We start from the raw sequence: 19,666 nt of genomic DNA on the forward strand, positions 1-19,666 counted from the left end.
TACATTATATTACAGCCATATATATATTTGCACACATATACACATAGCGCATTGTGTTTGTCTTGCGCAACATATTTTGTTTTACATGTATTTGATATTTAAAAAAAGAAACATAAAATAAATTTTATATGTATTAAGGCCGTTTGGCCTGTATTTGTGGGAGGGGCTTAAATTAATTCACTCCCCTATATAAGGGACACCCCTTACCTGACTCATATCGCTTGAGGTCAGCATCAGAATGATTTCCACTTCCGGGTCATCCAGACGCCATTTTACCTGATTACTCCATGAGGTTTTCTAAGCAGAGCTGTGTCAGGAATCCAGCCACAGGCTTTTCCGGCCTACCACCTTCTTTCTTCAATCCATCGCCGTGGATGGTGCCCAAGTGACTCACAAACCGTAAGTCGACCTACCCGTTACGCCAGGCATCAGTCCCACGGCACCATTCACGGGTCAGGTCCTCACTTTACGGCTGCATTTTGTCTAAGTCTGTTCTAAAACTATTGCATGTTCATGCATATCATTTGTTTAAACCCCCTACCAGTCTTTGGGTGTACTACAGGCTTCTTAGACATAATCACATTTCATGTACAAACCAACGAACCACCGCATTTTCGCCTACACACTGACCCCTACCGGTCATTCGGTGTACTACAGGCTTCTCAGACATTATTGCATTTCATGTACAAACCATCAAACCACTGCATTTTCGTCTGCACACTGACCCCTACCGGTCATTCAGTGTACTACAGGCTTCTCAGACATTATTGTATTTCATGTAAAAAACAACCAACCACCGCATTTTTCACCTACACACTGACCCCTATCGGTCATTCGATGTACTACAGGCGTCTTAGACATTTTTTGCATTTTCATATACAAACCAATAAACCACTGCATTTTCACCTACACACTGACCCCTACCGGTTTTTGGTGTACTACAGGCTTCTTAGATATTATCGCATTTCATGTACAAATCAACGAACAACTCTTTTTTCGCCTACACACTGACCCCTACTGGTCTTTTGGTGTACTACAGGCTTCTCAGACATTATTGCATTTCATGTACAAACCAACAAAACACTGCATTTTTCACCTACACACTGACCCCTATCAGTCATTCGGTGTACTACAGGCTTCTAAGACGTTTTTGCTTTTCATGTACAAAACAATAAACCACTGCATTTTCACCTACACACTGACCCCTACCGGTCATTCAGTGTACTACAGGCTTCTCAGACATTATTGCACTTCATGTACAAACCAACTAACCACAGCATTTTCGCCTACATGCTGACCCCTACCGGTCAATCGGTATACTATAGGCTTCTCAGACTTTATTTCACTTCATAAGCAAACAAACTAACTACAGCATTTTCGCTTTTATACTGACTCCTATCTGTCAAACGGTAGGATTAACCCCTTCAGGACACATGATATGTGTGACATGTAATGATCCCCTTTTATTCAAGAAGTTTGGTCCTTAAGGGGTTAAAGGGTATTTTAACATACAATCAGCATTTCTGACCCCTACTGGTCAACAGCAAAACAGTCTTCACATGTCATATACAATTTACCAGCCAATATAAATTACACATAAGATTGTTTTAAACATAACCATAAACCATAAATTAAACTCCAGCACGGGCTCAACTTCAGGTTTAATTCACAATAATTTACATTTCACATCAAGACCAACAGTGGTTCTATCAACACTGCCACCTACAGGTCTGTCAAGTACATTGACAATTTTCATGGGGTTTTACAAACACCAAAACACTGACACCTATAGGTCAACAGACAAACAAAATTTCACATACCAATCAGTATCCAACTACACTGCCACCTATAGGGCACTCGGCAGATCTCCAGTGCACTTGCATTTTGCAACACCATGTTCACTGACCCCTACCATTCAATAAGACATCCAACAATTCACATAGCAAGCACTATATCAACATCTGGTATAAATACATATATTATTACACAATAGCAGACGCATCTGTATATACGTAACTGGTAATATAGTTCACATACATTTTTCACAGCACGCTGCTCACACAACAGACTTTCCCCTAGCAAGGGGACATACAACATACAAGGTGGAGACAGACCACATTTTCACTTGTACATACGGCACTTAATGGGTTAAGATTGATACATATTTAACCAGTATGGCTACGATGTTTAATATTTACACATCACGGCACTTTACTTTTCACATATACTGTACGTATTAAGATAAGCTTGGTCTATGCCATATTTCCTTATGCCATACAGTTTTATCCATTCAGCTTACAGTTACTACTAAAAACCTATAGGGATTGTCAGGTTCAATACCATACTACCAAGTACATACACCTGCTCACGTAGTTATTCATCTCTTACCTTCCCTGGAATAGTAATAGTATACTGGCAATTAGGGTTCTAGGGCCCAATAGGTATTACCCCCTTTTTTTCTCTGCATTATGCTTCGGTTAGTGGTCCCGCGAGGCCAACACCCCGCCTCACACTCGGAGGCATACACCCCTCGGGCCACTCGTGAGCTAGCCGCCTCGCATTGTATCATAGAGAGGGCCTCACCTGTCACTCCCCTTCCTATTTTCTGGTTACTGTCACCAAGAGGCCAACATCCTGCCACAACGTTCGGTGGCCACTCAAAATCCCCTCGCGCCAAGCATAGATAGAGCCTCTCAAGCCACTTGGCAACTAGCAGGGCCTCACCAGTCACCAAAAAACACCAAGCCTAATCGTTTTGCCTTACGGCTTAGCTAGCAAGCCAGTACAAGAACCCTGGGTACAAATAATAATTGCAATCTTTATTGTTATTTAAGTATTTCTCAAAAAGATGGTGAAGAATCACCTCTTCCTAGCACCCCGGCTAGAATTGATACACCTTCAAGCAGAGGAGATGTTGCTAGTCCAGCAGCAATCAGATCCTGGACGATCCCACACATTACCACCGACCTAAGGAGGTGACAAATACCCTACCCTGCTACAGCAAGGAAAGCAGAGTTATTCAAACTCCTCCATACATCAACGGACAACACGGAGGCAGGGGAAGGCCCAGCTACATCAACTCAGGTGACACCCAGGCTATACTAGCCTCACTCATAAACTCATGAGCCAAAAAATTTATGACAGACTGGCAATCTCGAGTTGGTCACCACAGCCCTCACAAGGCTGGGCCTCACGCTACTGTACAACCAGCACCAACCAAAACTCGGTTACCTGGTACAATCAATTCTTATGACACACAAGACGTTAACCCTGCACGTATGATGTCAGCACATTGGGGAAGCAAGGCATATATATGTATGATGATGTATCTGTGGTGGTCAGATCCAGGGATTCCAGGTAAATCGGGAACTGACCATCCCTTGGTTGGGTTGGCAATTGGAATATGCAGAGATGTTTATTTTTGCAGGTACCCATACAGAAGGGATTTTGTCCCAAACAAATGGACGAGCGCTCTCAGGCTCCAGGTACCAGCACCTCTGAACTACCAGAGACCATTGATATGAGTAGTTGCATTGCATATAGACTGTTGCATATATGTTCAAATGGTTCAGGGCACATGACAAACCATGTGTCCCAATACAACTTACAAATAACGTACACACCAATGCATTTTCAACACTACTGACTCATCACACTTCCAGACTTGTAGTAGATTTACTAAAGCTCTGGAGCTTCAAAGGTCTCCCATACAGGTATCATAAACACACCTTCAAGGAATATAGCATGCCCTCACTTACAGTCAGCACAACAAAACCATTGGCTATAAACACACTCATAGCCAAGATTTGCAGAGGGGTCTTCCAATCTCCACCATTTACAGCAGGGCACCAAACACAAACACATTGGTATTGTCACAAGGAATCTTCCCTTAAACAAAGACTAACCATAGACTTATTGGCACCACACACCTCCGCTACCCCAAGTCTCAACTCCCTCATACCCTCCAAGGAGTTTTCTTACTATACAACACCATTGATCTACCTTTACAGCTATCACTCAAGCATGGGTTGAAGCTTGGTTAAGTAAGACCAATATCATCAACGCAGTAAACGGCTACCATCTACCCTACACACTGGCACTTACATGGCATAAATTGGGCAATCCTTTCCCCGCTCAACTTTCCAGCTACAGATTAGCCTATCGATATTCGCAGATACTCTGTGCTGGTTATGATAACATATCCAGAGGTCTTACAGTCATACACTATCTAGAAGACTTCTTGTTGATCAAAGATAACATATTTTTCACTAGAAGCCTCACGGCAGCTTAGTCTGGTTGACCACTTGGGCATCCCAGTACCCCATAAGAAACAGAAGGCCCAGACACTATCATCACATTACTGGGCATACAACTTGAGTCAGCATCCATACATGCAAGTTACCACAAGACAAATAGGGAACATTCTCATCCACATCAATCACTACCTCCTGCTTAGTACTTACAACTGCAAGGAACTACAATCCCTACCAGGTTCCTTAATTTTGCCACGCCAATCATACCACAAAACCACGCTTTCACATCCAGAGTACTTTCCCCTTTTTTCCACACTTCCAACATGATGATCAGAGGATGTCCCTAGACACCTCAGCAACAGCAGACCTGCACATGGGGGGGAATTTCTTAACCACTTGGCATGGTAAAAGCATGTTCCTTCCAGGATTGTCTGACACTTCTCCAACCAGATGGTCAGACGCGGCGTCTACCACGGGTTTGGCAGCGATCTACCGGGAACGATTGCTTTGGAGCTGTTGGCCATGGCATCCAGGTTTGGAAATTTTTCCACCACCTCAGCCCCTTTGGGAGATCTACCCCATTGTAGCAGCTGCTGTGGCATGGGGTAAATCATGGTCAGGGTCATCAATCCGTTATTACTCTGACAACTAGGCACATGTCATATCATCAACAATCGCCACTACTCATCCATAAGGTCATGATATTTCTGGGGAACTCACTTGGTTGGCCACTTATCACATTTCACTTTCATGTACCAGACGGGGGTATACATCCCTGCCGATAATTGTCTCATTTATATTCCAGGCATGTTCATCATACGCTTCCTACAGCCGCCCATACAGTCACGGCCACGCTTTCGTTCCAGAGACAAAATCATGGATTAGACATATTCATGCAGCATAGCATGCACTATCCCACCTAGCACTTTCGTCCCATACTTATAGAACACATAACACAGCTTTTCACCTGGCTTAAAGAATCTCATTGGAACATGACATAGCTCAACCTGTGTCATAACATTTCTCCTAGGTTTTGCTTCTTTTTGCCACCTTAAACTTAAACTATCTCACACACCATTAATTATATAGTTTACAGGCATTCAACAACACAGGATAACCTATGGCCAAAACTACCATAACTTCATGCTATCATACCAGACAAGAATATACTCAGAGGTTTTCAGGAATCCATTCTCCCACGTTCCTCTCAGAGATTACCAATAGCCATCCAACTTTTCATCCTTATCGGACCTATTAGATCTACAACCATTCAATTATACTACAAAGTCGGCCATTACCAGCCATGCACATTGCCTTTTATGCCTTTCTCAGGCCAGAGAATTCACTACCATCACCACCACTCAGACAGATCATTGTCTTCAACGATCCCACGTACGTAAACACATATTTCATTACCTATTGGCTCTACCACATTCCGAAACGAGTCAACACGGACCAACAGTAGAGATAACATACTATCCTACCCACAACAAATGGTGTTCACTTTCGGTCCTAGATTCCTACCTTCAAAAATTCTTCCAGGAATTAAATACTGTAATGCATTTAAGGAAATGTCTGGTTAATTTGTATATATTTGTTGACTGTATTAAATCTTTGATTATTCATTTTGCCCTCTTTATTTACAGGCCTACCGTATCGTCGGTCTCGGCACACCACAACCGACTTGCTCCCTTTATACTATCCTACGCTTATGCTGGATCCTTACTCCATATACGGCTATTTGCCCCTTACACAAGTATTAAGGCCGTTTGGCCTGTATTTGTGGGAGGGGCTTAAATTAATTCACTCCCCTATATAAGGGACACCCCTTACCTGACTCATATCGCTTGAGGTCAGCATCAGAATGACCCTTCCACCCACTCCTCATTTCAACACTTTCTCTTTTCTTTCCATTTACTTTACTTTCTTACTCCTTGGTGGGCCCTCTTTATTTACAGGCCTACCGTATCGTCGGTCTCGGCACACCACAACCGACTTGCTCCCTTTATACTATCCTACGCTTATGCTGGATCCTTACTCCATATACGGCTATTTGCCCCTTACACAAATATATATATATATATATATATATATATATATATATAATTATTATTATTATTATTTATTTACTCTTTACTATATCTGATGTTTTTGTTTTTTGTTTATTCTGCCAAGTAAATCAAGGCAGAGTACACATATAGTATTTTTGTTAGTTGTACATAATGTGAAGGATCAAACTGATATAATTTAGAGAGAAGGAACAAAAAAAAAAAAAACCATGTTGAACAACTTTTAAAATTGGAATAGTTTAACTGTATAGTTTTTTTATTTTGGAAGTGGAAAATATGATATTAATGTAAAAGTTGTTTTGAATTGGACATTCTGCACAATTTTTTTGCACTTAAAGGATTACTAGAACCCTTTTCTTAAGAATGTGCACTGAAGTTTTTTCTTGCATTGACGTTGCTCATAACATCTGTCGCCAGCGTGCAGTGCGTGCTGATGACAGACATTTTTAAACAGTTTTGATAGTAAACGTCGCAGAACAGAGTTCCTGGCAGCTTAAGTCATGTGCTGTGGGCAACTATCCCCCGGCATCATTGTGCAAATATATTGGTACGTGCAGCATTTCAAACCGAACTCTTCACTTATAGACTCATACCCCTATGACCACTTCTAAAAGCAGAAATGGTCACGGTGGTTGGTAAACCCTTAACCCCTTATTGACCAGACCGCTTTTCAATTTTCTTACTGTTAAGGACCAGGGCTCTTTTTACATTTCTGCGATGTTTGTGTTTAGCTGTAATTTTCCTCTTACTCATTTACTGTAACCACACATATTATATACAGTTTTCCTCGCCATTAAATAGACTTTCTAAAGATACCATTATTTTTATCATATATAATTTACTATAAAAAATATATATGAAATATGCTGAAATAAATAAATACTTTTTCTAACTTTGGCTCCCAAAATCTGTTACACATCTACAACCACCAAAAAACACCCATGCTAAATAGTTTCTTAATTTTGTCCTGAGTTTAGAAAAACCCAATGCTAACATGTTCTTAGCTTTTTTTTGGAAAGTTATAGGGCAATAGCACTTTGCTATTTCCAAGCCATTTCTCCCCCCCCCCCCCCCCCCCCAAAAAAAAAATGAATGCAAGTTACATTGTAACACTGATACCTGTCAGGAATCCCTGAATAACCCTTCACATGTATATCGTTTTTGAAAGAAGACAACCCAAGGTATTAAACTTGGGGTATTTTGACTCTCTTCATGCAACCGTTTTACCACCAATCTATGCCAAATTTAAAAAAGACAAAAACAATTGGTGATTTTTTTTTTACACACATAGCAATTTAAGAATACATATACAGAGAATTTTAAGGGTTACTGCCAAAGAACACCCCAATATATGTTCAGCAACATCTCCTCAGTACAGTGATACCCCCCATGTATAGGTGTGTCTGGTTTCTCTGTGGGCTAAAATACCTTATTTGGAAGGTGCACATTCCAGTTTTCCAACTTGGAATATTCTCAGCTAATCATCATGCACCCATGTCCTGTTTGGGATATTTTTGAAGCCAGCCAATGTAATTTACCCCCGTCAAACCATATATTTTTGAAAAGTAGACACCCTAGAGTATTTAAAATGGTGGTATTTTTACACTTTCCATGCACTAATTCTACCACCAGTCTTTGTCAACCTTTTGGGTAGTCTTTTTTTTTTGTTATTTTTTCACACACATTGTACTTTAGGCATGGATTCTCAGTTCCTGTTATGGGTTACTGACAAAGAAAACCCCAATAAGTGTTCAGTAACATCTCCCGAGTACAACAGTGTCCCCAATGTACAGGTTTTATGCGTTTTTGCAAACTTACAGGGGTCAAATGTGTGGCTTTTCCATGTTTGCACATTGAAATTTGCCAGATTGGTTTGCTGGGCCGATGTTGCCTTTGAGACCGTATTGCAGCCCAGGAAAATTAACCTCGTCATGGCATACCATTTGTAAAAGTAGACAACCCACGGTATTCAAAATGGGGTATGTCCAGTCTTTTGTAGTAGCCACTTAGTCAGAAACGCTTGCCAAAGCTAGCATTCATACTGTTTTTTTTGCATTTATTTATTTATTTTTTTACACAAAAACTGCACTTTTTAATAGTGATTTCATAGTCGTGATAAGTTTTACTGTTTTAAACACTCATATTTGTGTTCAGTGAAGTCTCCCGAGTACAACAATACCCCCCATGTACAGGTTTTATGGTGTTCTGGAAAGTTATAGGGCTTGACCAATTCAGTTTGCCTGGGTCTGTGTTGCCTTGTGAGACCATATGGTAGCCCAGGAATGTGTATATCATTTTCAAATGTAGATAAACCAGGGTATTCCAAATGGGGTATTTCCAATCTTTTGTAGTAGCCACTTAGGAGTCACAAACGCTGGCCAAGTTTTATATATATATATATATATATATATATATATATATATATATATATATATATATATATATATATATATATATATATATATATATATATATATATATGTGTGTGTGTGTGTGTGTGTGTGTGTGTGTGTGTGTGTGTGTGTGTGTGTGTGTGTGTGTGTGTGTGTGTGTGTGTGTGTGTGTGTGTGTGTGTATATATATATGTATATATTTATACACACACACACGTATTATAATTTTATATATATATTATATATATAGAGAGAGAGCGTGCAAGAAACGGGGCGCAAGAGTATACTGAGAACGGGCAGCAGCTGAAATAGGTCTGCCCTTCGGTGGGTCCTCGCTCAGATCTCATGCTGGTTTTAGCTCATCTTGTGCCATTACAGCAAGAACATCTCTGTATCATATCAGACTGGTCACACCCATACGGGCAGTCCAGATCCGATATGCCAGCAAGTTCCCTTTGCACGAGAGACACAGAAACCCCAGACGATCGTTTCAGCCTTGTTAGGCATCATCAGTGAGGCATAGCTGATGTCTCTCTAGGCACTGTGAGCAAGGGGTCCACATCTGGATTACCCTATAAACTTATGGCGAGCAAAACGGGGTGCAAGAGTATACTGAAAACGGGCAGCAGCTGAAATAGCCTGCTATTTGGTGGGTCCCCGCTCATATCTCAAGCTGGTTTTAGCTCATTTTGTGCCATTACAGAGAGAACATCTCTGAAACATATCAGACTGGTCCCACCCATATATATGTGTGTAGATAAACCAGGGTATTCCAAATGGGGCATTTCCAATCTTTTGTAGTAGCCACTTAGTAGTCACAAACGCTGGCCAAAGTTAGTGTTTTTATTTGTTTTTTTATAAATGTTTATATATATATATATATATATATATACATGCACTTTTATTTCCTATATCTGTATTATATATTCTAATTAAAGCATTTTATAATATATTATAAAATGCTTTAATTATTTTATGATATATTATACATATATGTATAATGTATTTTTTTTTTTTTTACTTTTTAGCCGCCTGGGGGGACTGTCTGACCGCTCAGACAGTCCCCCTGCTGGCAGCTCCTAAACATCACATGGGATATGGTGGCCGGAGCTGCTGCCCCATAAGCCTGCCACAACGTCAATGTACCACATCTTTGGCAGGTCCCTGGAGGTTGCCTAGGGTTAATTTATGGCTAATTCTACTTTGGACTTCACCTCTATATTTTCACAGCAACCCTAATTCTAACCCAAGAAAAATATAATTATTCAATATATATATATTAATAATATTTTGACATTGACATTGACATTGACATTGTTTGACATCTACTGAACTGCTGTGAGGGTAGTTAACATTGTTCATGTTGTTGATACTAATCATAGTTATTTGCATTTCAGTGCTACAAAGTCACAAGCTCTAACTTCAGTCTGTAAACCAGTAAACCTTCTGTTCTGTTTTCTGCAGAAGAGATAATCTTGTGGTATAGCTGTGTTTGAAACTTTTTGCAGATCTTACAAATGTCAGGTTTCCTGTGACAGACGCGTCCTCTGTGCAATGACTATGCTATCTTTTGTAGTGACAGCTATTTGTAAAAAAAAAAAAAAAAAAAAAGTTCCTTCCTGAAACAATAGTTGTGCCAGACACACGTTTCCCTTCAACAAAATGCACATTTATTATATTTATTTGTGCTACTTATGGGTAACTTAATTTCCAAAATCAGTTCACCAATATATGTGTAAGGGTAATATAGCATTTTGCTGTGAATTGATTTATTAAGAAAAATCAATAAAAAAGATACTACACTGACAAATTTCAAAATAAATAAAAATAACTGTTCAGTAGACATACACCCAACGATAAGATGCATGCATTTAATTATGCATTTTCCATTTGGGGTCATGGCCAAATGTCTATAGTTACCCTACTCAACCCTTAAAATAATTAAATGACAGGCAGATAAAATGAGTTTGTTGAATTTATTAACTGGACATTGCAGGTTTAAAAACCATGTGCATTGGTATTTGAAAAACCTACAGACACACACATCATATTTCCAGTCACAGATAAAAACATACAGATGCACACATCACATATACACATTCACAGATGCACACATACTCTCACAGATAAACTTACATAGTCATACATGCAGAGACAAACATGCAAAGATACACAGACATGCATTCACTTACACATACAAAACCCAAATGCAAGCATACAGGCACAAACCTTAACACAGATAGACATATACAGACATAGACTCACAGATCTAAGAGACAGATTCTCATAGTGCTTCATCTAGACACAGTCACAGGCGAACACACACAAACATACACACTCAGTCGTACATTTAGACATGCGCACTTATGTTCACAGCTAGAGATATACACATTTAGACAAATATATTATATGGGGGAAGTAGTGTATTTTTTTTTACTTTTCACCGGGAAAGATACGGTTAACACCTCTTAGTCCCTTTAGCTCCCTTGCACTAAATGAACAGTGCAGCATCTGGAGATTCTTTCCTGTTTTCATGGCCCATAGTACCCTCATCACATATCTTAGTAGCTTTACTGCAGGTAAAAATAGATTTATTTAGATTTTTTTTTTTCTTATCAGTAGCTCCTACCTTCAGGACCTTCTTAACTTTGAAGTGGAGGAAGTGTTTCTCTTCACACTCCTGTGCGATCCTGATGTGATGTGACATCACATCCCTAAGGAGGAGTGACAGGAGTCTGTACTGTCTTGATTTTCTAACTGTTGCTGGCTGCCAACCATTTCATGCAAGCCTCTCGCTAAAATTAACATATGGAGAAAGATCGAGAAGGCAATGGACCGATGGCCTTGCATCCTTGAGTGTCTCCCTGCTATTTACAGACTTAAGTGAGACTGGCCCTGCAGACCAGAGTTTTGATGGATCACCTTGAAACTTCCATAACTTCCGTTAATTCCAACCCACCTAAAATTTCACTGATTACTAGACATTTTGGTCAACCCAGGCCTGCCTCCATCTACCCCCTTCAGTAGGTAGTGCATAAAATCACAATGATCCAGCACCTACAGTTTTGTGATTTCATGTCCTATACACTCCGTGTCCTCGGCTAGTGAAAGACTTGGACTAGCAATTTATTTCAGCTAAAATGATACCTGGGGTTCTCAAGAGCCCACCTGGGTCTTAAGCCCAGGTCAGTTCCCACTCCACTGAGTTAGTGCAGTCTGTGCTGATCAGCACATAGATAAGAAAGCTGTGCTGTGCATGTGTGTTATCAGGTAAATCCTCCTCTGGGTGACTCTATTGCTTGAATTAAGCCTAAGGCAGTGAGTGAGGATGAAAGGTCTCTGTGTCAGAGCAGCACCAGCTGCAAGCACAGAGAGAGGAGAGCAACAGCTAGTGTGATTGATTTATTGCAGCAGCTATGAACAGGCAATCTGACAATGGAGAGAGAGAACAAATGAGCTATATGTACGAAAAGCAGACATAAAGTGTTGGGCACGTTTAACCTGTTAGGGGAAGCAAGTGTGTGCTTTGTAAATAGAGGTATGCAGGAGAAGAGTGTTCTGCATGAAGTGTAACACCACTGAAAACCTGATTGATGCTCTCAGCAGGAGACTGGCTAATTGAAATAAATACATGTTTTTAATAACATAAAGGGAAGAAACAATTACTTGTTTAGCATGAGTCAAACCAGATGGTGAGAAAAACTGCAAAATTAGATCTGTTCACTTTAACTTACATTTGTTTTCCCGGCCTATAGCCTTATGCAGATCTCAAGTATTCTCGTATTCTTTTCTGTAGAAGTCTCTACCACTATAAGGTTACTTCAGGATTTTTCTACCATTTCATCTCTGCCTTCTATTTCCCAACTTTATATCATTCCTTAAAGTTGATTAATTTTAATATGTGCAATGGGTTTTATTATATTCCGTCTCTCCTTTCTCTCTTCCAAGGTGTACAGATTAAGTTTTTCATACTAGTTGTTTATTTATTTGTATTGTTCTTGGTGAGATCATAAAGAGGTGTAATGTTCTGTTTTAATAACCCTTGAAGAGGAGAACCTATCAGCAGATACCTTGTTCAGAAGATTTGAGTTCCTCTGTTTATGCACAGTTTGTGGATAGCCCTAGCACTTCTCAAAGGATTTTGAGAAGCGTGCACCGATGAACACTAATCTGACCTTAAAATTCAGTATCACAGTGGTACCGCATCCTGTAGTATGAGCCACTTATGGAAATCACTAATACACTTCACATTGTCTTATTTCTTGCAGGAGGTGGAATTTTCCTCGTTAAAGAAAGCTCTCTCTTTTGTGTCGCTAATTGATGGGTTTTACCGACTAACAACAGATGCACACCATTACCTTTGCAGGGAAGTTGTGCCTCCCAGGGTACTGGAGTGCATTCAGAGCTACTGCCATGGCCCAATTTCGTAAGTACTTATCAAATTGTTAGATTTTGTGACAATGAATACCATTTATATTCTGTATTTGTCTATCAAGTGTTTCACAAAATCATGTGTTTTGTTTTTTGTTTTCTTCCATTGTTTCCAAATTTATCACAAGAGTTGCGTAAAATCACATGGTGTCTTTAATACATGCTGTTTTATATTAAACACTACCACCCAGCTAATCAGACTAAAAGTGCACTCTAGTGCACACTCCTGTCTGTCTACATTAATGAGTGATATCAATGATTTGTCAATAGCTAGTTAAAGTCCTGTCTGTCAATTAAATGTAAAAGTGAGACTGCCTCTGCAGAGAAACCCACGCAGCTGCTAGAGTCTGGATGTCGTGAGCACTGAACTAATGAAATCCTGATTCTTACTGCTAGGCCACCAGAGATAGAAAGTCCCAACTCCATTTCCCTTTGCCCATAATGACCAAGGGTAGGTGAGAGATGCTAACCAAACACATTGTCAGTGTTCACCTGCTAACAGAACCCATGACTAAAGCATCTTTTCAAAATCTGTATGCAGTAAACGCATTTAACTAACGACCTCAATGAAAGCTGCCATTGAATTTCATTTCAGATGGTCGATGAACTGTTTCTACTCCTCTGGCATAACACTTTTGTTTTATGATTTAGCGGTGGTTGTGCTTGCACATGCCCACCGTATCCCCCAAGAAATTTCAATTTTTTTGCCATTTCCTAGAATTAGAGGGAATGGATAGCTACTGCTAAACAAGATGGCAAAACATCTAAATGCCCACAATGCATTAAAGCTTATCTCTTTTTGTTTGTTAAAACCTCCCTCCAAAAAACAAACAAAAGGATATATCAATGTTTACCAGTTTAGCAAGATAAGAGTGTTTAATTGCACTCTTATCTTGCAATGTATTGTAATTCAAAGATGAAAACGGAGAAGATGCTTGTGCTAGAGCTCTATACTAAACACTGTGCTATGACCAAGTGAATGGAAGGAACTATTCTTACTTGTCTGCCAGTTTCTTTCTATTTTGTAAACATTTTATTTGCATCATGAGCTTTAACCCCTTAAGGACACATGACATGTGTGACATGTCATGATTCCCTTTTATTCCAGAAGTTTGGTCCTTAAGGGGTTAAAGGAACACTATGCACCCAGGCAACTCCACCTCTCTTTTTAACCCTGTTACTGAAAACCTACAGGAACGGCAATGTATGCATTGTAGGATATAATGCTTTTAGTGGCTTTCTTCCTTACAGCCACTAAAGGTGCTCATGCCCCAATAGTGGGGTTAAACTCTGCTATTCAATCAGCTAGTTTAACCCCTTAATGACCTGGTCCATCACCCAGGGGAGACCCTTAACGACGGGTGACGTGGGGTTAACGGTGCTCCTGTCTGCCTCTGTATTAAAAAGTAAAAGTTTGAAAAAAAACTGAATGACTGTGTCTGAAATGTGCCCCTTCCATGTCCACATATACCTGGCAAAGGTACTTATGGGGGTATTGGTGTACTCAGACGACATAGCTGAGAAACATCTGAAGTATTATACAGTCGTAGCACACATACGGTTTGCAAAATATACTGTGCAAACTCAGTTTGTGTGTCAAAAAGGCAGAAAAAAAATGTTTATTACCACTACACTTGGTATAAGCTAGCTGAAAAATGATCCCACACTAAGGATCAAAATATGCAGTTTGAAATACCCTGGAATGTCTTCTTTAAGATATGGTATAGTTTTATGGGGTATTTGGATTATATAGCCTGGTGAAATACTCTGACATGGGCACAGCGTAAAAATGTAAAGTTTGAAAAAAAAAAAAAAACCTGGAATGACTGTGTCCCAAATGTGCCCCTCCGATGTCCACATATACCTGGAAAAGGTACATACGGGGCTATTGCTGTACTCAGCCGACATAGCTGAGCAACATATGAAGTATTATACAGTCGTAGCACACACGATTTGCAAAATATACTGTGCAAACTCACTATGTGTGTCAAAAAGGCAGAAAAAACGCTTATTACCAGAACACTTGGTACAAGCTAGCAGAAAAAATATCCTACGCTAAGGTTCAAAATATGCCTTTTGAAATTCCCTGGGATGTCTTCTATAAGAAATGGTATGCCTTTATGGTGTAGTTGTAATATGTAGCCTGCTCAAGTGCTCTAAAGTGGGACACGGACGCATCAAAACCCTCCATGAAAATTCACACTTAAAAACCTGAACTTGTCACGTCTCTTTTACAGCACTGTAACTTCACAAAATAGTGTCTAGGTCATACATTGGGCATATTGTTTTACTCAGAAGGTGTAACTGAGTATAATTTGGGGATTTTTATGACAGTAGTACATATTAAGTGTAAGAAATAAAAAAAAATGCAAATATATGTAAAAATGCAATTTTTCCCCCCCTCACCACAAACATTGACATAAATTGGTGAAAAATGGTGACAAGTTAAGGCACAATATACACCATAAAAGATACCCTTGGGTGTCTGCTTTATCAAATGAAAGCCCTTTGTGGGGTTAACAGTCACACTGCTAGAATACCCTAAAATGTGACATAGGCCCGTCAAATCCATCTACGAAAATTCTAACTATAGAAACTGAAAAAGCCTGTCTCTTATATGGCACTGTAGCTTTACAGAAAAATTCCAAAGGCATACAATGGGGGTATCGTTATACTCAGCAGATGTAGCTGAACACAATCTGGGGTTCTGTGCAGCAATAGCACACACCAGCTTTACAAAATACACATTACAAAAACCTTGTTATATGTGTATATGCCAAAATAAAAAAAAAACACTGTTTTACTCCAATATTTAGCAGAGATTGGCAATGAAATGGCTATGTAAAAAGTGTCAAACTAACCTTAGGTAAATAGCCTGTGATGTCTACTTTATATAAATATATACTTTAGTGTGGCAATTTTGTTTTCTGTGATGGCTACTAAACCTACAAGACAAGCATACCAAATTCTAAAATTGTTGCAAATTGAAATTTTATTTTAGTCCTTGTATTTTGTGACCTGTAGCTTTCAAAATAAGCTGAAATCCTAGACATATGATGTACTCTATAAATCAAGACACGTAAATTAATTTATTTTGAATTACTTTTTCTAAGCTGGACATATTATGCACACGCTATTATTGGCAAAACTGTGAAAAAAATATTTTTTGTTTTTTTTCTCAATTTTTTGGCATTTTTATATAATTAATGAGAATGTATCTATGTATATGTGACATCAAATTAAAGCCCTGTTTGCCCTCTAAAAAACAATGTATAATATGTGTTTGTGCAATAAATGACAGAGATGTAAATGCCGTTTGAATACAAACAGCAGAAAAATGCAGAAATGGCATTTGTCCTTAAGTGTAAGACAAGCTTCTGAAGCTCTGTCCTTAAGGGGTTAATAGAGACCATTTGATTGATGCAACACAGTGTTTTGACGCACATATACCCTAACTTCCCAATGTTTCCCTAAATGAAATGACTTTGTAGCAATTTACAATGGCAAAAAAAAATATGTGATCCCTTTGGAATTGGTTGGTTTTCTCATAAAATATCATCTTATATTTGTCAAATTCACCACTATAGACAAATACAATGTGCTTAAATGAGTTTAACCCCTTAAGGACACATGACGTGTGACATGTCAGGATTCCTTTTTTTTCCAGAAGTTTGGTCCTTAAGGGGTTAAACACAAACCATTATTATCTTTTATATCTTTATTGAACACATCCAATTAAAGATTTACAGTTCTGTGGAAAAAGTGAACACTTGGATTTAATAGCTAGTTGATCCTCATTTGAGCAAAGGGAGAGCTGCATAATAAACCTACACAACATTCAGGAGGAATCTTGGACCACTCTATCTTACAGAACTGCTTCAGCTCAGCAATATTCTTGTGATCTCTTGTGTGAACATATCTCTTGAGATAAGTCCACACCATCTCTACAGGGTTAACTAAGCCACTGCAAGAGGCAGATTTAATTTTTTTGAAGAGATTCTATTATGAATTTGCTTTACGGTTTAGGATCAATGTACATCTGCATCACCGAACTTCTACTGTGCTTCAGATGACGCACAGCCACCCTATTATCCTGTATCAAGATATCTTGATAAATTTGAAAACTAATTTTTCCCTTGATGATTGCAAGTGTTTCAGGCCCCTTAGCAGCTCCAAATCATGTTGCTACCTCCAGTGTACTTAACCATTTGAAGTATGTTTTCATATTGGTATGTGGTGCCCTTTTTACGCTAGTAGAGTAGACTCATGAACTCGAGAGATCTTAACCAGTTCCAGTGATTAGCTGTCACCAGTAGCGTACCTACCATGGTTGCAGGGGTCACCAGTACGACCAGGCCTTTTACTCCAGGGGGCCCAGTCACAGCGGCAACCCCTGCGACCATGGGTCACCTGCACACCTTCTGGGCGGGTGTACCCTGGGCCCGGGTGTCTGGCAAGAGGGGAGAGCAGGTCTGTGCTGCTCCCCTTCTGTCTGTATGTAGCGTGGCTGAATGTTCTGACAGGAAGTGCTCAGTGAGAGAACACTTCCTGTCAGACCAGGAACCGTGGTGGTGACCAGGTACAGGCGGGGAGGAGTGACGGGAGGAGGAATGGGACACATAGAGGGGTGAGAGGAAGGAGGGTATGGGACACATGGAGGGACTGGAGGAGGGTGGGAATGGGATACATGGAGGGGTAAAGGAGGGTGGGAATGGGACACATAAAGGGGCTGAAGGAGGAAGGGAATGGGACACAAGGAGGGAATGGGACACCTGGAAGGGGGGGGGGGGAGAGGGTATGGGATCACATGGTGAGGCTGGGGAGAGGAAAATAAATGAGGAGAGCTGGGGGATGGAATGAGACGCATAAAGGGGCGGGGGAGGGATGAGACACATGAGGGACTGGGGGGATGAGACACATGGTGGGGCTGGGGGTGAGTGGGTGAGACACATGGAGGGGGAGCAGGTCAATTTTCGCACAGGGGCCCGGTGGTTTGCAGTTACACCTCTGGCAGTCACTCTAGGATTCTTTTTTTTAACCTTATTTAGAATCGTGCAGTGTGCCCTTTGTGTCATCTTGGCTGGATGGAAACTACTAAGGAAAGTAGCCACAGTACTAAATCATCTCCATTTATAGACAATTTGTCTAGCAGTGGACAGATGAATTTCTATGTTTTCTTTGTAGCCCTATCCAGCTTTATGCTACATAACAAATCTTGATCACAAGTTCTGAGAGGTATTTTTTGATAGGCATGGTTCACATCAACATCAATGTTTTTTTGTGAATAGCATTCTCAAATTTTTGCGTGCTTTTAAGTCAAAGTAGCTCAAACTCACACCCCAACTCTTGCTTCATTAAGTTTGCCAATTTTCCACTCTAACTTTTTTTTTTTACATTTAGTTTTTATTGAAGTTTTCATAATAAAATTTACAACAGTTAGGGATACAGAAAGAAAAAAAGGTAATGGAAAATAAAATGAAATTGCACAGCTTTGCAGGTTTTATACTAAACAATATACTATTACAACCAATATATCCGGCACATTAGATACACAAATTTGCATATGATTGACACTGGCAGTGTACCTTCCTTTTATTCCACAAAGCTAAAAAAAAAACCTCTTTTGTTGAAGTCATTAGGCTAGGGTTTCAAATACATTTTTAAACCCATACTGTGAATATTTAAATTATATATTTAATAAGTACAGTAACAATGCAATGATCTGTGTCATTAGTCAAAACATATTACTGTATTGATTACTGTAACTTAGATGAACATCAAACCAAATTTTAAGACAAATTTAAATATAAATTCAGTTCTTTCTAAAGGGTTCACATACTTTTTCATGCCACTGTAAATATCTGAGAAATCTTAAAAATGCAAGTAAACAAACTGGTATCAGATAATGTCTTGTTCACAAAATAATTAAATGAAGGTTTAACAATACTTTATATCATAATGTTAATCAGTGGAGTGTTTTGGTTTTGTGCTACCCTAGACATGATAAAATTCTGGCACCCTCGATGCACGTACACATTCACTGACAGACAGACACACTCTCACTGACAGACATACACCCTTTCAGAGTCAGACACATACACTCACTGATACACACGCTCAGTGACAAACACACATGCACTCTTTGACAGATACACATACATGAACACACTGATCCTGACAGACACACAATTGCTTATTTAAAAAAAAAAAATTCAGTCCACCCAGCCTCCTTACCTACTGGAGTTCTGCATGGATTCACTATTTCCTTGTGGTCCAGTGGGGCTGCTGGGTTGCTGCTGTTTTGGAGGCCGGTCCATGCATGTGGTGAGCGCTCTTCCTGCTCAGCTCCCTCGTGTACCGCTTCGTGATGCTGGAGCCGAAATTTTGTCCTAGTCTGAGCAGGAAGAGCTCAGGGGACAGTGCTCCCTCGCCGCCCAACTACACACTGAGCAGATGCCAACATCTGTGGAGAGCCCTAGAGTGGCCTGCCAGCTTTTGGGCGCCTCAGGACCAGAAGCTG

At 39.8% G+C, this 19,666-nt stretch overlaps 1 protein-coding gene across 3 annotated transcripts in view; it reads left to right on the forward strand.

Annotated features, from left to right (window-relative positions):
- Nucleotides 1-19,666, forward strand: part of JAK2 (Janus kinase 2) — a 274,226-nt gene that overhangs the window by 209,911 nt on the left and 44,649 nt on the right. For all 3 annotated transcript variants that reach the window (XM_063455097.1, XM_063455098.1, XM_063455099.1), the window contains exon 9: nt 12,984-13,141. In XM_063455097.1, the coding sequence (XP_063311167.1) occupies nt 12,984-13,141 (158 nt within the window). The remainder of the gene's footprint in view (nt 1-12,983; nt 13,142-19,666) is intronic.

Source organism: Pelobates fuscus, chromosome 5, assembly GCF_036172605.1.
Source record: "Pelobates fuscus isolate aPelFus1 chromosome 5, aPelFus1.pri, whole genome shotgun sequence".
NCBI lineage: Eukaryota > Metazoa > Chordata > Amphibia > Anura > Pelobatidae > Pelobates > Pelobates fuscus.